The 21,174-nt window shown below is 27.3% G+C and overlaps 4 protein-coding genes across 4 annotated transcripts; all 4 read left to right on the plus strand.

Moving 5' to 3' along the window:
* The first annotated feature begins 223 nt into the window (after nucleotides 1-223).
* On the plus strand, nucleotides 224-6,408 carry LOC145743121 (inositol polyphosphate 5-phosphatase OCRL-like). The gene is made up of 18 exons (XM_082561023.1): nucleotides 224-559; nucleotides 734-838; nucleotides 979-1,080; nucleotides 1,310-1,424; nucleotides 1,809-1,925; nucleotides 2,266-2,453; nucleotides 2,725-2,836; nucleotides 3,116-3,284; nucleotides 3,529-3,629; nucleotides 3,773-3,883; nucleotides 4,102-4,267; nucleotides 4,457-4,567; nucleotides 4,747-4,871; nucleotides 5,057-5,161; nucleotides 5,326-5,419; nucleotides 5,508-5,638; nucleotides 5,711-5,822; nucleotides 6,000-6,408. Exons 1-18 carry the CDS (start codon nucleotides 252-254, stop codon nucleotides 6,119-6,121), a joined length of 2,394 nt encoding a protein of 797 aa, XP_082417149.1. The 5' UTR covers nucleotides 224-251; the 3' UTR covers nucleotides 6,122-6,408.
* Nucleotides 6,409-6,825: 417 nt separating this feature from the next.
* LOC145761687 (rRNA methyltransferase 3, mitochondrial-like) lies at nucleotides 6,826-8,823 on the plus strand. The gene is made up of 5 exons (XM_082574599.1): nucleotides 6,826-7,277; nucleotides 7,386-7,534; nucleotides 7,663-7,792; nucleotides 7,910-8,142; nucleotides 8,330-8,823. Exons 1-5 carry the CDS (start codon nucleotides 6,858-6,860, stop codon nucleotides 8,679-8,681), a joined length of 1,284 nt encoding a protein of 427 aa, XP_082430725.1. The 5' UTR covers nucleotides 6,826-6,857; the 3' UTR covers nucleotides 8,682-8,823.
* A 1,165-nt stretch (nucleotides 8,824-9,988) lies between these two features.
* Nucleotides 9,989-13,254, plus strand: LOC145741403 (uncharacterized). Its single transcript, XM_082558994.1, has 11 exons — nucleotides 9,989-10,489; nucleotides 10,654-10,824; nucleotides 10,924-10,987; nucleotides 11,101-11,226; nucleotides 11,405-11,559; nucleotides 11,780-11,991; nucleotides 12,210-12,267; nucleotides 12,401-12,476; nucleotides 12,592-12,729; nucleotides 12,853-12,939; nucleotides 13,052-13,254. The coding sequence occupies exons 2-11, from the start codon at nucleotides 10,748-10,750 to the stop codon at nucleotides 13,169-13,171; spliced, it is 1,113 nt and encodes a 370-aa protein (XP_082415120.1). The 5' UTR covers nucleotides 9,989-10,489; nucleotides 10,654-10,747; the 3' UTR covers nucleotides 13,172-13,254.
* An 821-nt stretch (nucleotides 13,255-14,075) lies between these two features.
* Nucleotides 14,076-17,235, plus strand: LOC145759941 (bifunctional peptidase and arginyl-hydroxylase JMJD5-like). Its single transcript, XM_082573797.1, has 12 exons — nucleotides 14,076-14,176; nucleotides 14,323-14,516; nucleotides 14,673-14,843; nucleotides 14,949-15,012; nucleotides 15,169-15,294; nucleotides 15,470-15,624; nucleotides 15,848-16,062; nucleotides 16,223-16,280; nucleotides 16,443-16,518; nucleotides 16,632-16,769; nucleotides 16,859-16,945; nucleotides 17,040-17,235. Exons 1-12 carry the CDS (start codon nucleotides 14,126-14,128, stop codon nucleotides 17,157-17,159), a joined length of 1,455 nt encoding a protein of 484 aa, XP_082429923.1. The 5' UTR covers nucleotides 14,076-14,125; the 3' UTR covers nucleotides 17,160-17,235.
* The last annotated feature ends 3,939 nt before the right edge of the window (nucleotides 17,236-21,174 follow it).

The raw sequence follows: 21,174 nt of genomic DNA on the forward strand, positions 1-21,174 counted from the left end.
AATAAACCGGCTAATACTAATATACATTAAAGAGCTTAGGTTTACATAATTAATAAAAAATAACTTATAATAAACCTCTTTTTGTCATATCGGGTACTTAAACTGAAAGTTACGAAGATTTGCAGTTTTCTTGTATCAGTTTAGAGCTGTTTTCTTTATTTATTAAGTTGAATTTGTTTTCATTTGCAATATTTTATCAAAACCATTATTTAGAAGCATTTATATTGTTATTTTTTTGTAAACTGTATCAAATGGATAAAAAACTGTTTCCTTCTTCGGAAAACCTTATTGAGTTGAGTCCGAGGCCTAGAAATCCATCTATGGTCCCAAGAAGACCTCCTCCACCACCTCCAACATTCAATTCCAACTCCTCCAAACCGAATCCAAGATCAAAAACTTTAAATATGCCAAGCTCGTCTGATTTAATTAATTTTGACTCTTTGAACTTGATTGACCAACATTCAAATCAAAATAATATAGATGTGAGTTATGATAGATCATCAGCTTTTAAAAGTTACATTTCAAATCCAGTTCCACAAGAAAATAACACAATTAAAAGGTAAACTTATTAGTTTCTATTTGTTTAAAAATAAATTTATTGTTTAGGAATCAAAACATTTTATTGATTATTGATTCTGTATTGTATGCATGGTAGATTTAAGGTCTTAATTGCCTTTACCCTCAAATATTTAAAAATCCAAATTTTAAAGGTAATATTTTTTAATTATAATAGAATTGGCGCTTCCTCTTTTATGGATACATTTGGGGAACGTGAAGAAATAATGAAACATTGTATGGCAAAAAGACAGGATGAATACACAATTAAAACACCATTTAGGTGTCATATCAATTATCTTACTATATAACTTATATTTCCATATAATTGATTACTACAGTAATAATGACAATTTTTTTATTTAATTTTTGTTTTAGTTTTTTTATTTTATTTTGAAGTGAAATTGAAATGTTTTTTTTTAGAATTTTTGTTGGTACGTGGAATGTGAATGGCCAAAGTCCTTCAGAACCCTTAAAGGAATGGCTTGCATGGGAAAAAGAACCTCCAGATATTTATCTTATTGGGTTAGTTCATTAATTTTTAACTTATTTTTAATGTTGATCATGTTGTACCTGTTTAATATGTGACTTTTATTACTATTTACTTTGCACTTTCATAGTAATATTATTTATATGTAGTCTAAATCTTGAAAATATTATCATTTTTTATATAATTTTAGATGGTTTCAGTTGGTGTTCATGCACTGATATCTTTTGCATTTTTTGCTTTGTTTAATTAAAAAATATTTTTTAGTTTTCAGGAACTTGATTTAAGCAAAGAAGCATTTGTTTTTGCTGATTCTTCTCGTGAAGAAGTATGGTTAAAAGCAGTCAGAGATTCGCTTCACTCCGATGTAAAATATGTTTTTGTAAGTTGCATTTGAACTAGTTTATGTGCATGTAAAGTTCTGTTTGTATGTTAACTAAATGCACACCAAATATTGCTATGTAAACAAGCGTGCACTATTCAAGGTAATAAAAATGTATATTGCCATAGTAAAACGAAAAAATATACGAACAGTTTCTTTTTGCAATATAGTATTTTATTTTTTGTTAACACAATTTGTTTAAAATTACCACATTACAGTAATTGCAAATTATTTTTTATTAAAGCCAGGTTGTTTACTAAATTATTAATCATCTAAACTTACTTACATGAATTAAAGTTATGACTAACACATTCTGTTTTTAATTATGCACCAATTTGTTCATACCACAGTGTTTTACATTTATTGATAACATAATTTTTTTAGGTTAAGTTAGTGCGTTTGGTAGGTATGATGGTTTTAGTGTTTTCCCAAGTAAAACATTCAAGTCACATCACCAACATAATTGCACATCAGGTTGGAACTGGGTTGCTAGGAAAAATGGTAAGTGTTAAATTAAAACAGTCATTAGTTTACTTTTGTTGTATTTCCGGATTTTAGATTGTATGCAGTTTAAATTTAAAAACATTTTAAAAATAACTAATTAATTCTACTTAAGAAAATCAATAATTAACTTAAAACTTAATACTTGAGATGTAGCAAGTAAGTAAACAAACTTTTTGTTTGAAAAAAAACTGTTTATTTTACTCTGTACTTTACATTAAACTTTGTTACAAAATTCACATAAGTTAAAAAAAATTAAAACTTCAAATATAAATCTATTCTAAAAAAATGAATTAAATTTGTAATTTTACTTTAATTAAAACTTACTTTAAATTTTCAGGGTAACAAAGGTGGAGTCGGTGTTAGATTTGATCTCCACAGTTCAAGTTTCTGTGCAGTTAACTCCCATCTTGCTGCACATGCAGAGGAAGTACAACGAAGAAACCAAGATTTTCGTGATATTTGCCAGAGGTTGAGATTTGAAAATGAAAAAGAAGACGTTGAACCTCTATCAGTTTTTGAACATGAGTAAGTTCATATGTTTCATGTATATACCAGTTAAGATTGTTCACAGAATAATTCGCTTTTTTCCTAGAAATTTTCTGACAGTAAGTTGTCATGATATTGTAACATTGTGTTTCATAAATGTATACAAAGTCAATATTTAACAATATTGGTTTAGTCTGTTATTTAAATTTTAATCTGTTCAAGAAAATATTTCTTTTTAATTGCTCAAATATACACAAATAAATTTTTAAATAAATATATGGTTAATTTAATGGTTCCAATTTTTTGATAGCATTTTATTCTGGTTTGGAGATCTAAATTATCGGATAGAGAAAATAGCGCCAGAAATTGTGAAACAAAACATAGAAGATAAACAATACAAAATGTTACAAGAGTATGACCAGGTAATTACTTTACTATGGGTAATAAAGTACTTAAAAGAAATATCAACTTATAATTTGAAAGCCTACAATGCACAGCATTATATATAATTTAAAAAAAAATTTTTATGTCTTTTTTATTTAAAATTGAATTTAATTAGCATAGATTCAATTTTTTTGTAATGAAGTAAAGTAGAAAACTTTTTTTATATTAATTAATAATTTAAAGCCAACTTTATCTAATTTAAAAGTGTCTAAATCAAGTATATTGATCTTTTTTTAATTAAATTATTTTTAATGCAGTTACATCAGCAACGCCTTGAAAAGAAAGTTTTTGAAAATTTTCAAGAGGGTGAAATTAATTTTCGGCCAACTTACAAATATAATACCGGCACTGATCAGTGGGACTCAAGTGAAAAATTTCGAACACCTGCATGGTGTGATCGAATTCTGTGGAAAGAACCTAATCTAAGTAAGTAACCGAATATTGTATTATTATAAAACAACATAAACATAGTAGCTATAAGCATTGTAATTTTTGTTAATTGTTTATTATTGGGTTTAGTTTTATTACTTTATATGTTGAACCAATTCCTATAATATTTGATTTTTTAAAACTTTTACAAAAAAAATATTATTTTTTTAACATCTAACTTTTTATTTTAATACAATTAACAGTAAGATTTCCAATAAAAAATAAAATTTAAACTTTATAGAAATAGATTCAAAGCAAGCAGTCACCCAACTTTTATATCGATCCCATCCTTCATTAAAAATAAGTGACCACAAACCTGTCAGCAGTGTTTTTAAAGTTGATGTGAGTTTTTGTTGAGTTTTCAAACAAATGAAATTAATAAAAATAAATTAATGTTGTATGTTAAAAAAAACAATATTTTAATTTTAAACTAATAAACTGTGATTTTTGTTGATAAAAGTGGTGATCTATTTTAAATATTTCAGGTAAAAATAGTAGATGATATAAAATATCGAAAAGTTTATGAAGATGAAATAAGAAGATTGGATCGATTGGAAAATGATCATCTACCAACCATGGAATTAAGCAGCCAACAAGTAAGTAAACAAAAAAACAGCAGTTTTTTAAGTTGAACATCTGTTATTAATATGTTTTGTGACTTTAGTAAATAAACTAAGCTTTTAAAACACTGTTTACTTACTCTGTTGGTTCCATCTTATAAAAACATTGCCTTGTGTGTTTTTGTTTTCATGTTTTTTTTCATTTCAAATTTTTAGATGATTTGGCATGTTCTATTAACTTTTTTATATTTTAGATTGAGTTTGGTCAAGTTAAATTCCAGCAGGGCAACTTTCAATCAATTATACTTTCCAATACTGGACAATCACCTTGCCACTTTGACTTCATTCCAAAACCGGGAGAACAATATGTCTGCAAACCGTGGCTTACTATCACAAAGACTATTAACTTTTTATTACCAGGTAATTATTAACGTGTATGTTTATATATATATTGTATAACCTGTTATATTCGGGTTCATTTTTAAAGCATTTTGTGTAATCTTGTTATTATAAATTAGATTATACGGTAATGCTCATTTAAACACTGTCTTAAGACTTAACAAATATTTGACAAGTGAATAATATTGATTTTAATAATTTACTCTGTAGGTGAAAAATTAACAGTCAAGTTTGAGGTTTATGTAAACAAGGACTCGGCTCCATCATTAAATAACATGACAGACAGTATTTCAGACATTTTAATTCTTCATTTAAAAGGAGGTAAAATTTATGTCTACATATAATTGGTATCTTAAAAGTTTATTTTTTATTTTAAGTTCAAGTTTGCCCAGTTTTATTATTGTGCTTGAATTCTATAGTTTTATAATATTTTCTGTAATGGTATTTTTGTTTTGTTAAAGATATCAATTAAAACTTTACAATGTCTTTTATTTTCTCAGGTAAGGATTTCTTTATTACCTTAAATGGTGCTTATACTCCTAGTTGTTTTGGTTGTTCTATTGAAGCTCTCTGTAGAATAAAAATGCCAATTCAGTATGTTGATAAAGATGAAATTGCAAGGCTGGTAAGCTGGATTCAACATTCTTCTACTTTTATTTTTTCACAAAACTATTTTTTAACTTTTATTTTAAAAGTAAATGTTTTTTAAATTATATAAAAAAAATATTAATTTTATAACTTTTTTGTAAATTAATATTATTTTATTTTTGTTTTATTGATTATTACTTTATTTTAATTTTTTTTTGTCAGAGTAAGATATCATCCATGCAAGAAGCTGATGATCAAAAAATTATGCAAATTCCAAAAGAATTATATTGGTTAATTGATCATCTATTCGATCATGCAAAATATCAGGTTTGGGTTCTAATAATTTATTTAACCATCAAACTCTGCTTTTAATAAACTAGAAAAACTAAAAAAAATTTTGTCTCTTTTGTATTTTTACTGCCACTGTCTTTAGCAATTTTTTTTGCTTTTAACACTCAAATTTTTGTGTTCATTTTTCTGATTATTTTTAGCCGAATTTATTTCAAGAACCTGGTCTTCACGAAGAGTTTTTAATTATTCAAGAAGCACTCGATTCGAAAATGCCTCTTAAAAACTCTTTCATGGGTATGTTGTATACTTAGACAAGTTCTTGTTTTATTTTTAGTTTACCAATAAAAAAATTATTTTATACGTTGTATTTCTTGAATTTTAGTTTCTAATCATTCTGTGGTCGAAGCTCTTCTGATTTTTTTGGAAGCTCTCCCTGAACCTGTGATTCCTTTCGCTTATTACCTTCCCTTTGTCAATTCTTATTCACCTTCTGATACCCAGCAATGCATAGAGGTATGTTTATTTACTTTAAGTAAAAGACAATGTACAAAAAAGATAACTTGAGAACTTTTTTTGATTTTACAGCTTATAAAGACCATGTCGCCACGCCATTTAAATGTGTTTAACTACATCATGTCATTTCTTCACGAAATATTAAAGTTCAAGTTACAAAATGATGTTACTGTAGATTTATTAGGTAACTTGTGTATATTTTAAATAAGTTAAACTTAAACTTATTGAATACTGAAGTATTAAACATATTATAAAGCTAGTCTTACTACTCTGTTGGCCTTGTTTTAAATTAATTTATCAAAAATCTTACTAAAGCTTAATTTTTTTGTTAACTTTTACGAGCGTTGTCTTTGTTTTGTAGCTTCCATATTTAGTGCTGTAATGATTCGACCTTCTGCTAAGGAAAGAAGAATTGGAATGGATCAGAAATTGAACCGAATGCATATTACTTCAATCTTTAAAAGACTTTTATCGGGCACTTGAAATTTTTAAAAAGTTACTTTTATATTAAAAGTACAGTTAATTTTGTTTTGGTTAAAGTGTTTTAGTTATAGCTGTGTGGGAATAGAAAAATGATTTTATGTGTTTATTTTTATTTTATTCTTCTTTTATTTCTAGCTCAACCGCAATAAAAATATTCTACATATTTATTTATTTAAATTTTGTACTGTCTGGTAATTAAGCATACTGTTTTTTTTGTTTTTATTCTATAATTTCAATAGAAAAAGAGTATTTATGTTTTAAGCAAAAAGCAAATAAGATTTATTTATAAAAAGGTCAATTTTTAAAAGTAATAGTGAATAATAATTTCAATAACAAAAGTTACAAAAGTAATTCAAAATTCATAAAAAATAACTAAATTTTTGCTTTTAAAGTTTTTGAGTGAGGTGCTTTTACTTTTATACACAATACATTATTTATTTTTATGTGATTTACTATAACTACTCATATTTTTGCCATGTCATATTAATATTGCCTAATTACTTGCTTATATAATATATTATGAAAACTGATATATTTTTTTCTTGATTATGCTATTGATGTATAAATGATATAATAAGCCATAGATACAATTATTTAGTTTTTTTTTTTTATTAAATTGTTATTGTGTTATATTTTTGCTATCATTATTTTAAAATTGAAGTGATGTTTTTTATTCAACACTTGTGGTTGTCGATAATTTTTTAACATATTCTTCAGGTCATCTAGGAAGATTAAAATGAATGGTAAAACAATTTGTAGTTTATTTTTAAAACAGCATCAACCCTGGACTACTTCTTTTCGTTCGGGAAGAATTTTTAGAAGAAAATCAATTGCCAGTTTTAAAACCGAAGAAGAATATGAAAAAACTCTTGTCCAAAAAGCAAAAGGTGCTCAAATTATAAAGAAAACAATCCCAAAATTACCCCCAATTAAAAATGTGGAGAAACCTAAATCAGGTTATGAGCAGTTAAAATATAAACGTTCTTCTGGTGAAACTGATCACATGTTTGCAAAAATGATTAAAAGTATGAAAACAAAAAAGTATAAGGAGTTTAATGAGGTCTGTCTTCTGCAAGGAGAGTTTCTAATAAATGAAGCCATCGAAGCTGGGTGTTTTATGAGAACTATTTATTTTAATAACATGTCTCTTTTAGAGGTAAAAAAAATTGTAAAACAAACTTTGAAAAATTTTTGTAAAAGTTTTTTGAAATTCAATTCTTAAATACTTATTTCTTTAAAATAATTATTTATCTATCTTTTTCAGAAACTTCCTTTACATATTTTGCACAAATGTACTCTAATTTCAATATCAAGAAATTACCTAAAAGTTTTAACCGATCATTCATCTGAAGAAGGACTGTTTGCTGTGATCACTCAACAAGATGCTAGAACACGACAAAAAATTATAAAAATGTAAGAATATTATTTTTAATACCATTATTTTAATATTTTAGTAATGTAATTGTATTAAATTATTGTGTACTATTTTTTAATACAGTTTCAATTAAAATTATTATTGAAACACTCGACAATTATATTAGGCGAACCGAAATGATTGCCAGAAAAGAAAGAGCCAAAATATTGCCTATATCAGTTATTTGTGATGGAATTCAAAGTCCTTCTCAACTTGGTGATATTTTAAAAGCAGCAGCTTTTACAGGCTGTGATCAGGTACTTGGTTGCTAATTAGTTTTATCAATTTAATTTTTTAGATTTGATATAGTATTGTTTATTTTTGGTCCTTGAGTATTTTTATTATCCTACATACTAACATAAAATAATATTTAGGTTTTTGTCACTGAAGATTGTTGTAATATTTGGAATAAATCGGTTGTGGAATCAAGTCAGGGAGCCCACTTCAACATTCCTGTTATACCTGACATGAATTGGGAAAGATTGGAGAATTTGTTTGAATTAAAGCAACCAGGTCGAATTTTTATTTCTCACGATGCATGTAATGGACTAAATATGAATTCTTTTAAGACTTCAGAGAAATCTAACGACACAGATAACACGGAAGGGTAAGTAGTTTTTATAACCAACAGAATTTTTAAATATTTTTGCTTTGTTTTTGATAGTAAGACATTTGCTTTTAAATTTATAAATGCATTTGCAAGCAAAAAAAATCGTTTCAACATTTAAATAATATTTATGGATTTTTAGTTTTTTTAATATCATAATTTTTATAATACTTGTGCAATTTTTTAGAATTTTTGAAACACTAAAGAAAGATGGCAATCTAAAAAGTTTAGAAGAAGATATCGAATCTTTAACAATTCCATCAGTTATGTATGACCAAGTTCGACTCACTCACAAATCATTGAACAATGTTATAATATTTGGAAAACCAACTGTAGACTGGTTTGAATTTGCTGCAAATTTACAACAACATGGATGTGAAAGTTTTGTATTAAATCTTCCAAAAATTTCCAAAAATTCCAAGGTTACATCTTCAATACAAGCAAATGTGTTTCTTGTTGAAGCCAGAAGGCAGAAAAATAAAATGGATCTTATTAAACAGCAAATTTATGAGCAACGAAAAACAGGAATTGTAACGTAGGATTAAATTAATATTTACAAGTGTGTTGCGGCCTCTTTTTTGCATTTACTTCTTTATGGCTTACTTATCTCTTTAAAATTTAAATTTGTAAAATAAAATGATAATACTAACGTTTAAGTTTTGAAATAAATATAAGATTCAATCATGCAATTGGTCGTTAAATAATAAATCAAAATGTGGTATTGATTGTTGTACTTATGCTTTAGCCATATACTGAGTTTTAACGCACTTTATATTTTTAGTATTTAATATTATAAATTATTTTAACTAAAGCCAACACTTAATGTAGAGTTTGTAGAGAAATGTAGAGTTTGTAGAGAAATGTAGAGTTTGTAGAGTTTGTAGAGAAATGTAGAGTTTGTAGAGAAATGTAGAGTTTGTAGAGAGAATAATGTAGAGTTTGTAGAGAAATGTAGAGTTTGTAGAGTTTGTAGAGAAATGTAGAGTTTGTAGAGTTTGTAGAGAAATGTAGAGTTTGTAGAGTTTGTAGAGAAATGTAGAGTTTGTAGAGTTTGTAGAGAAATGTAGAGTTTGTAGAGAAATGTAGAGTTTGTAGAGAAATGTAGAGTTTGTAGAGAAATGTAGAGTTTGTAGAGAAATGTAGAGTTTGTAGAGTTTGTAGAGAGAATAATGTAGAGTTTGTAGAGTTTGTAGAGAAATGTAGAGTTTGTAGAGAAATGTAGAGTTTGTAGAGAAATGTAGAGTTTGTAGAGAAATGTAGAGAAATGTAGAGTTTGTAGAGTTTGTAGAGAAATGTAGAGTTTGTAGAGAAATGTAGAGTTTGTAGAGAAATGTAGAGTTTGTAGAGAAATGTAGAGTTTGTAGAGTTTGTAGAGAAATGTAGAGTTTGTAGAGTTTGTAGAGAAATGTAGAGTTTGTAGAGAAATGTAGAGTTTGTAGAGTTTGTAGAGAAATGTAGAGTTTGTAGAGAAATGTAGAGTTTGTAGAGTTTGTAGAGAAATGTAGAGTTTGTAGAGAAATGTAGAGTTTGTAGAGAAATGTAGAGTTTGTAGAGTTTGTAGAGAAATGTAGAGTTTGTAGAGTTTGTAGAGAAATGTAGAGTTTGTAGAGAAATGTAGAGTTTGTAGAGAAATGTAGAGTTTGTAGAGTTTGTAGAGAAATGTAGAGTTTGTAGAGTTTGTAGAGAAATGTAGAGTTTGTAGAGAAATGTAGAGTTTGTAGAGTTTGTAGAGAAATGTAGAGTTTGTAGAGTTTGTAGAGAAATGTAGAGTTTGTAGAGAAATGTAGAGTTTGTAGAGAGAATAATGTAGAGTTTTGCTAAATGCAGGTTTTTCCCTTATTTTTTAGAAGTACTTCCTTTCACCTTTTACCCCTTATGTTTACCTGTTGAGCATATTTTAGGACAGAGCAGTTTAACAATAAGTTATCAAACTTAAAAAATGAAATCAATAAGTATATTATTAGTTTTTCTTTGTATTATATTTTTAAAGGTAAGTTATTTGTTTATTTAGTAGTTATCAAGATATTTCAATAGACGAAAATAAATGTGTATTTGTTTATGTTATTGCAGTTAAAAACAAAAGAATACATTTTTAATGTAGTGTAATACTTGGTTGATTTTCTTTTTTTTTAAATCATGCTGGATTTTTTTAGTGCAAATCTGATGAGATCGGGCCAGAAGATCACCCTGGTCATTTAAAATCGTTTGGTTCTAGTGGGCCTTTCTTTGATGTTCCTGTTGTTGATAAATTTCCAACAACAAAAGAGTTTTTTAACCAACATGTTATACCTTCTATTCCCTTAGTTATTAAGGGCGGAGCTAAACTGTCACCTGCTTATACAAAATGGTAAGTAATTGTTTAACAATATTTTGAGTAAATTCTTAATATTTTTGTTGTTATTTTTTAACTTAATATTATTTAAACTAGTTGTATCAGTGTAAATTATGTAAAAGAACCAATTAAAATTATCAAATTTTGTTTTAGGATTGTAAATGTTTTTTTATATTTAGGACTGATGAATATTTTGTTTCTCATCCTGGTGCCAATGAAATAATATTTGCCGGGGGAAGAAAGAAAGAAGTGAGAACATTTCCTGGGTATGATATGGAATTTAAGGAGTTTGTTGCAACTTATAAGGATAAGGATATTTACATGGTTTCTTCAACACCAACATTCATGAGGTGATTTTATGTATTCTTTAACATTTTACTTTGTTTTATTGATAATATTATGCATATACTTTTTAGTATGCTGTTGTCATTAATTTTAATTTGTTTTAGATCTGATATTCTTGTGCCACCACCATTGGCTTGTGACCATGTGATAAATTTACTAAACACTGAGGTAACTGTTTTTTTATCACTATTTTAAGATTTACTATTTTATTATTATGGAAGTTGTGGTAAAGGTGTAAAACTTAACCTGTTGTTATGAGTAATTGTAACAAATATGTTTAGGTGATGTGGTTTAGTAGTGGAGGTACAATATCTCATTTGCACAATGATGATGTTGACAACATAAATTGCTTGTTTCGTGGCACAAAAACTTTGGTATTTGTAAATCCACATGATTTTAAAAATGTGGTAAGTTTATTTTTTTACATAATTTTTTATTTTTGTAAAGAGCTGGTCACGAACCTTCAAAAAAGGCAACTTAAGACCTTTAAGAAATTACGAAAAGTTTTTTTTTAATTAAGTTGGACTTTGCACAGAAAGGATAAATTTAATTGTATTTTTAAAAAAAAATTTATTAATTTATAAGGATTGGTATAACAAAGTACTAGACGGAAATACGAGTTCCTTCTCAAATGTGGATGTGGAATCAGTTGATTATGTTAAATATCCACAACTAATTAACACCAGATATGCAGTTGTTAATATGGAGGAAGGAGATTGCTTGTTTATTCCATATAAATGGTTATGAATTTTTTGTAACATTTTAGCATAAACACTTTTTAAATATCTATGCATTAAATTAAATCAATATTACATATTAGCAGTGGGAAACTATGTATACATATTAAACCTAAAGTGAAAAAATGTTAACATAACATATTGTGTTACATTTAAGTTTGTATCTCAACAATATTGATTTAAGTATTTAATTTGGTACATAAAAACAAAATACATTTTTTAGGCCTCATCAAGTTAACTCATTTGGGTCAAGTAACTTAGCAGCAAATGTTTGGTTTAATCATTTAAAAGAAGACAATTTTGATATTGACATGGGATTATGTGGCTCTGTTAAAAATATTACTTTGGATAAAATTTTATTTGAAAAAGAAGAAAAAAAAGCACCACAAAGGACAATTATTGATTTTAGTCAGAATTATGTGGTGTTTGATAAAGGTAATTAAATTTTTTTTTTAATTTTAAAGTCACTTAAACTATAGAAATACAGAAACAACAAAAAAAATCTTTTCTTTCTTTGTTTAAGCATTACAATTTTCACTGTACATAAATGTCTTTTATGAATAATTACATATTACAGTAGAATACTTAACTTTAATACGCAAAATCTAATTAAATTTTGTATTTATAATACTTTTAAAATTATTATTTGTAAGATTATGAAGATGGGGAAATTCCTAATATGCCATCTTATCAAGAGACCCATCCAATGTTGTAAGATATTTGAATTTTTAGGTTATTTTTAAAACACCCTTACCATAGTTTATTAGTATACATATCTTTATATCTTTATAATTTAACAGTATTTGGTGTGTACTGATTATTTAGCAACTTACTGTTATTTTAGTTTTTATATGTTGGAAACAATCAAACACAGAAAACCAGAAATTGATTTTGACGATTTTGTATCTGGAAATAGTGATGTTGGTATAATTTTATATTTAAACCTTAAAAATAGCATTTAAAAACCTTTGGGCATATTCAGTGCATTAATTTTTTTCTTCTAAATATCTTAATAAAATTTTGATATTGATTTAGATTATTCCAAGAGGTGTCAATACAATAAATGAAGAATGCCTTGAATACTTAAAAACTATGTTTAGGATGATTGATGTCAATAACAATAATGTTATTGATATTAATGATTACAAGCAAATTCGCAAAGGTGGAATAGATGTAAGTAAGCTTTTTTTTACTTATTTTAAGCAATTAAACATTAAAGTTTCTTTTTACCTTTAAGTTTTTTTATGATTTTCTATTACAATTTATACAATAATAATGTTTTTTTTTCTTATAAAGAATTTAGAACACTATGCTCAAAACTTAGAGAAAATGATAAAAGTATATCATGACTTGGTGGTTCTTGCACAGTTTCAAGTTGGAAAAGTAAGCCTGTTGCATAAGAATTTTTAAGTTCATTGTTAACTGGTTAATTCAATATTTTAAAAATAATAGTAAAATGCTTGTTAGTCTAAAATTAAATATTGTGTTTGTATAGAATATGACAAAAACCTTGGTAAGTAGAGGAGATATATCTACCCAACTTGCATCAGTGATATTTGGGGAGCAATATTTAGCTGACATAAACTTGAACATTACACCCAAGGAAGAATTGTGAATAAAATCTAACAATTTTTATGTGCGTTAGTTATAAAACAGAACAAGACCTACATGAATTTTGATTGTGTGTATTGTTAAATATGGACTAAGATTTTATAATGTTTTTTATTTTATAAATAAAATTTTACAAAGCATTCCTGTGTTTTTTACAGATAAAAATGTTTAAAACTCACTCTTTTAAATGAGCTTATTGGTATTATTTCTGTGTATGTTTAAGGCTTAGCTATGCCAAAACATACCAAATACCTTAGTGTAAGTTTGTATGTAATATACAAACTTCCTTAAATTGCTTAGACTACTGTATAGACCACGACCAATTTACTAGATAAAATATTTCTATAAACAGAAATAATTTGGAAATTGTTATCTTGTTTACACTCTTGTTTATATTGATGAGGTAAAAAAAATTGCGGTTTGTACAAATTTCAAATCTTTGATCTTTAACCTGTGTAAATTGTCTTGAACAGTTAATTGTTTATCAGTGAAAATATTAAGATTTACAACTTTTCAAAATATAAAAGGTAATTAAAATATAAACAAACTTAGAAGTAGCATTAAATCACAAAATAAAATTGTTATTGGACTTAATGCATTTTTTAAAGGAAATGTTGTGTTGCTTTTGTATTATACATTTTTACAAAGTATTTTGGTTTTTATAATGTTTAAACCTTTTTACAATTAAAAAACACAACTTAGTTTTGAGATTGAAGAATACTAAATAATGTTTTATACTTTAGCTGATTTTCCAACTTACGTTTTCAGTAATTTATTGGGTTTTATATTAAAAGTTATTTGACTAAAGCCTATACCCAATAAAATAGAGTATTTGCTAAGTGCAGGTTATTTCCTTATTATTTTAGAAGTACTTCCCCTTTCCTTTTCCCCCTTATGCTTTCCTGACTGGATTAGTATAGCACGAAGCAGTTTTACAACAGGTTATAGAACTTAAAAAATGAATTCATTAAATATAGTATTAGTTTTTCTTTGTATTTTCTTATTGAAGGTAAGTTATATGTTTAATTAGTGATTGTCCAGTTAGTTTAATAGACCAAATTAAATGAGTATTCAGTAGTATTTCAATATCTAGTTAAAATTCATTATTAAAAATTCAAAAAATGTTGCTCAAGTTTTTAATTTGATTTATTTTAGTGCAAATCAGATGAGATCAGGCCAGAAGATCACCCGGGTCATTTAAAACCGTTTGGTTCTAGTGGGCCTTTCTTTGATATTCCTGTTGTTGATAAATTTCCAACAACCAAAGAGTTTTTTAACCAACATGTTATACCTTCTATTCCTTTAGTTATTAAGGGCGGAGCTAAACTGTCACCGGCTTATACAAAATGGTAAGTAATTGTTTAATTATTTTCTGGTTGTAGCTTTTTTATATGTGTGTATTGTTTTTTTAAACTGATAAAAAGTTACATATTTTATAAAATTAATTGTTTGGTAAATAACAATTTAAAAAAAAAATTGAGGTTATAAATGTTATTTATATTTAGGACTGATGAATATTTTGTATCTCATCCCGGTGCCAATGAAAAAATATTTGCCGAGGGGAGAAAAAAAGAATCCAGAACACTACCTGGATTTGATATGGAATTTAAGGAGTTTGTTGCAACCTATAAGGATAAAGACATGTATATGGTTTCTTCTACACCAACATTTATGAGGTGATTTTATGCTTTCAGGATTTAACAATATGTAATAAAATAAGTTAATGATATTATCCTTCTCCTCTTTATATGCTAATGTCATAAATTTTAATTTTCTTTCAGATCGGATATAATTTTGCCACCACCATTGGCTTGTGACCATGTGATAAATTTACTAAACACTGAGGTAACAAGTTTAACTTGTTTTTAATATGGAATTATTGTTGTACATTATCACTTCAAGACTTTTGCTCTTCTAATTAATTTATATAGAATGATAATGTAAAACTAAACTTGTTGTTAACAATATTTATAATAAATAGTTAATTTGTTTTATGTGTAGGTTATGTGGTTTAGTAGTGGAGGAACTATATCTCATTTGCACAATGATGATGTTGACAACATAAACTGCCTCTTTCGTGGCACAAAAACTTTGGTATTCGTAAATCCACATGACTTTGAAAATGCGGTACGTTTATTTTTATTTCAAATTTTTTAATTTAATGCAGGAAACTAATTATACAATATAATAAGTTTTTTTTTAATTGCTACTAAATTTACACTATGAGTTATAAACTTGGCCATTGCATATTAAAGATAAATTATTTTAGTTTTTTTTGTAAACCCTTTAATATTTTTTTAAGGATTGGTATAACAAAGTTCTTGACAATAAAATGGGTTCTTACTCAAATATGGATGTAGAATCAGTTGATTATGTTAAATATCCACAACTAATTAACACTAGATATGCAGTTGTTAATATGGAGGAAGGAGATTGCTTGTTTATTCCATATAAATGGTTACGACTTTTTTAAAAATTACAGCATAAATGTTTAAATTTATTTTAAATTTATCTCGTTAAGCATAAGTTTTAATAACTATTTTTAGTTTTTAAATACTAGAAGAGTTAAAGAATGTGTACTTTTAAATTAAAAGCTATTAAAAATTTCAACATACGCAAACTATTTTTGTACCATTTTTCAAATTTGTTTATAAATAAGTTAATGTTTTAATCATTTTAGGCCTCATCAAGTTAACTCGTTCGGGTCAAGTAATTTGGCAGCAAATGTTTGGTTCAGACATGTAAAAGAAGGCAATTTTGATATTGACACTGAATTATGTGGCTCTGTTAAAAATATTACTTTGGATAAAATTCCATTTGAAAGAGAAGAAGAAGAAGCACAAAAAGAAGAAGCTAAAGATGATATCAGTCAAAATTATGTGGTGTTTGATAAAGGTAAGAACAAAAAAATTTCAAATTCTTTAAATCAGTTTAATTAGGAAATACAAAAAAAATTTTCAAATATATTTTTTTTAATTAAATAGTTTAAACTGTAAACAACAACATAAGACTTATATATTATATTTATATTACTTTTTAATTTACTTTTTTTAAGATTATAAAGGGGGAGAAATTCCTAATATGCCATCCTATGAAGAGACATATCCAATGTTGTAAGCTTTTTAAATTTTTAAGCTCATATTCTAAAAAATATTTTACCATAAGTTATTATTACAAATGTCTTTATATTTTTTTTTGGGCCATTTCATGGTTGTGAATTTTTATAATTTTAATGTTCTTTGGTGTGCTTTAAAAACAACGTATTGTCTTTTTAGGTTTTATATGTTGAACACAATCAAACACAGGAAACCAGAAATTGATTTTGATGATTTTGTATCTGGAATTAATGATGTCAGTATAAATTTAATCTTAAACCTGAAAAATAGCATTTCAAAAATTTTGGGACCACTCAGTGCATTCGAATTTTCTCCAAAAATCTTAATAAAATTTCATTATGTTTTTAGGTTACTCCAAGAGGTGTTAATACAATAAATGAAGATTGTGTTAAATATTTAAAAAAAGTATTTAACGTGATTGATGTCAATAAAAATGATGTTATTGACATAAAGGATTACAAACAAATTCGCAAAGGTGGAGAAAATGTAAGTCTTCCTTTTATCTACTAAATATTTAAATTTCGTTATATTTTTTCCACAACTAATACAGTATGAAATTTTTTTTTTCGTTTTAGAATTTGAAAAACTATGCCCAAAACCTAAAAGAAATGATGGAAGTTTATCATGACGTGGTCATTCTTGCACAATTTCATGTTGGAAAGGTAAGCCTGTTGCCTAAGAGTTCTTACGTTTATTGTTGTTTGGTTAATGTTATATTTTAACTTTAATAATATAAATATAATATTGTTTTTTTAGAACATGACCAGGTCCTTGGTAAGCAGAGGGGATATATCTACCGAACTTGCATCGGTAATATTTGGGGAGCAATATTTATCTGACATAAACTTGAACATTACACCTAAAGAAGAATTGTAAATTAAATCCAACAATGTTGTGTTTTGCGTTGGTTATAAAACAGAATTACGTGAAATTTGGTTGCGCGTTTTGTTGAATGGAGACCAAGATTTTTTAAAGTTTTGTGTTTTATTAAATAAAAATATGATTAAGGTATTCAAGTGGTTTTTACTTATTAAAATGGTTAAATAAAGTTAACGTTGTGAGTATTATTTCAGTGTATGTGTAAGGGTTACCAATAGCTTAAGAAATATTACAAGGTAAAAAAAACACAAATATGTGAGTTTGTATGCAATATACAGATTCGTACATATTGTTTACTGCGTTTTAGCACGTGACCAATTTGCTAGATAAAATATTTCTTGAGCAAAAATAATTTAGAAATTGTTAGTTTGCCTACGCCTCTATTTATATTGATGTGGTAAAAAATTTGCAGTTTGTACAAATTTTACAAACTTGATTTTATCCTTATGTAAATAATCTTGAACGGTTTGTTGTTAATCGGTAAAAATATCAAGATTTACATCTTTTCAAAATATAATCGGTAAATAATCTTTATACAAGTTTAGCATCAGCATTATATCACAAAGTCCAGTTGTTATATATTGAACTTAATGTAATTTTTAAAGTAATGTTGTGTTGCTTTCCTTCTATGCATTTTTACAAAATATTTGGGATTTCAAAATGATTTTACCTTGTACTTTTCAAAAGCCACAACTTAGTTATGCGAATCGAGGATAATAAATAATGCTTAATTAACTTTCAAACTGACATGTGCCATTAAAACGAATTTTGCCGATTGCTAGAATGTTAAAAATCGTCGAAAGCATTCATGCGTTTGGTTGACAAGGATTAACTAGGCTTGCAATGCTACCAAGCGAACGGGAAAGCAAAACGAATGAGCTTTCAGATTGCAAAAACGACAACGACAGGTATGGAAAAACTCCATTCTCAAATATATTGTTAATAATGGAACATTACGTTTATACTGAATAAAAATATTATTTTTTACCATTTCATGTCAAGTTTGCGGTTTGCAAATTCACTTATTACTTAAAGTTTCTTTTAAAACGTTTCCTTACTTTCATGGTTGAAACCAAATCTATCATTACTTTTATGGTTTTGGGATTTTTAAAAGATTAAAAACAATAGGATACTTACTTATGTTTTATTTAGCGTTTATTTGTACCCACACAACCATAAAATCCCGGAAACCCCCAACATCGATATTCCCGATGGTGCAAATGTAGAGCTTATCGAACCGGAGGTCGAATACATTCAGAAAAATCAAATTCTGTTGACTTATTTCACTGGTAATCCACACGACATGGTAGACGAGCATTTTGCCAGGTGAACAGTTATAGTTTAGATACGCGTGTGACCAGTTACGTGTGTGAAGTTAAATAACGTTATACTTACTCGTAGAAGTAAGACCTTTGTTTAAGTTAACTTATTACTCAAGCATTGACTTATTACATTTCTGTGTTTACACAGGTCTTTACAGAAATACATGGGTTCATTGCATCTTTCAAACATTCTAGAAAGTAAGCCCTTTGTGTAAATATTTATGCTTAAAATGTTTTGGTTTACCGGTTTAAAGTTTTAAATAAAAGTTAAGTCATCGGCTAAAATTAAAGAGAATTCATATGACATAACACTTTTGACAATTATTTTCGTATTTATTGGATATAAGGCGTCTTATTTAATTGGGTAAATACAAATTTTTAGCGAGTTCTTATTGTAACAATGATAATGAAGAACCTGCTGCATCAAGGTACTAGTTTTAAGCAAAATTTCTGTAAATAATATTTTTTAACAAATAAATAGGTAATGTTTTAAAATTGGTTTATAATTTTACATTTAAATGATTTTTTTAGTAGCAGTTCAAGTACTGAGCCATCTGCAGATACGTTAGTAGATGAAATTATGGTAAGTATACTTAACTACATTTTTAAACGAAGTTCTGAATGTTTTAAAATTTTGGTAATTAATGTTTTAGCGAGAGCCGAGCTTCGAGAATGACTACGCCTTATTGGACTTGGATGAGGCAAATATTTACTTTGGTGAAGCTCTTCACCCTCTTGCTGATAACGGAATAGCTGACGATTCATCATTTGATTTTATCATTCCAACAGCATCCTCAACACCATGTTCTTTGCGTACTATATAAACATATAACCTGTAATAAAATTTAGTTAAAATGATATCATTAATTCTATTTTTTCTGGAAAGGTGTTTGTGTTTTACGGACGATAAGTTGGTTTGGTATTCGCAGTATTTTATCCTAAACTGATAATCGTAAAATTTGTAGCATACCTTAAACATTTTCTTTCGATTAGTCATAATTAATCTATTGCGAAACTTAGCGTTAAATGTTTCCACTGCGTGTGCGGGAAGAGAAAAAAATTACACACAGTTCAAAATATATAGGTTAAAAAGTGGGTGAAATATTTATTTTGTAAAATTTTTTTTTTTAATAAGCAAGCCATGGGAAGTAATAACAAACTCACTTGGGGTCTTGTAACTGAAGATTACTTGACCGATTGTCTCAGTTTTGCGCAGAAGCTCTTCAGTTACAAACCCGGTGCAAATACCTGAAATGTTTGGAAACAAAATCTTTCGTTTGCATCGACCTTATTTCTCTTTGTAAATTTCCGCGCGGGTCCTGACAGGCAGAGTCCCGTAAAGCTACACATTCTCAAACGTTTACAAGAATGCTGCGCTTCAGTTGAATGCCAGGGACCGTGAAATTTCGTTTCGGTAACTTAGCACGTGAGCTAACTCACGCCAAGCTAAAAGGTGCCGATCACCGCATTAGTCACGTGATTAAGTCAAATCTCTTGTTACACTGAAAGATAGAAGTGTATGTATGGAAGGGGCGACTAAATGCACTCAAAATCGTCACGGCAGTTTTTACTATGAGATATCGAAAATTAGAAAAGTTACGACAATTTCGCTACTAGGTTTTAACTATAGAAAAAAAATAACAAAATTATTAAATAAACAAAAACAATATACGGTTTTAGCATTAGTTTTGTTTATTTTGTTATTTTGGTTAATGTTAAAAAATCAGTAAGAAAAACTATTGTAAGCATAAGTGAGTACCTATGGATAAATAATAGAACTTTTGACCGCTATAATATGATAAATTAAGACGGTAATGCTTTATTTATAGTACAATTAATACCAGCATTAACATATCACGATATTGAGACTTAATTTGGTTTAAATTTACGACTTAAATCTATATGGGTCATGTACATGCCAAAAACTCTTAAAATATTCTTCGTAAAGTTAAGATATTTTAATCGAAATTCCGAGGTGCATATTTAGATGGGTTATCTCGAAAATATCGCATTATAGCACTGACTTACACGTTAAAATAATAACAAAAGGATTTTAGCCTGGCTTTAACCGGACGGCAAAGTCGATCTATTGAATAGATAGGATCATAACATAGCGCCCCGCGGCAAGCGATATAATAAATTTCATATTTTTACTTAAAAAGTCTAACAAACTTGGTACCGTGGGCGAAGGATTTGTGCTACAATGTTTACACCAATGCTATATCATTCTTCTTAGCCTATGTGTATAGCATAAACATTTCTCCGTAGATTAGCGTTCAGCTGAAGGCGCTCGGTCAATTTCAGTAATGTACCGTGAATTGTACAACTTTATTTTACCTGCATTCTACACGACATGAAGTTGTCGCGGCAAAATATCGGTAAATTTAGCGTGATATTTATATTTTCAATGCAAACTTTGTGTTTAGAAATAAAAACCGCTACAATAGATCTCAGCCTATTGGAATAGATTTTAAATAAAGTTTAATCTTAATTTTTAGTAAAACTGTTTAATGTCTACGCTGGATAACATATTTTTTTGAAAATTTGTTTATGGAAAAACAGTTGAAGTTAAGCAGGCATTAATGCCAAATTGTTTAAGATTTAAAACAGATTAGTCGATAAATAGATTTTAATTGAAAAAAGTTTCATATCAGAGTTTAACATAAACGGCAATGAGATACGGCAAAGAT

This window comes from Corella eumyota, chromosome 1 (assembly GCF_963082875.1).
Source record: "Corella eumyota chromosome 1, kaCorEumy4.1, whole genome shotgun sequence".
Taxonomy (NCBI): domain Eukaryota; kingdom Metazoa; phylum Chordata; class Ascidiacea; order Phlebobranchia; family Corellidae; genus Corella; species Corella eumyota.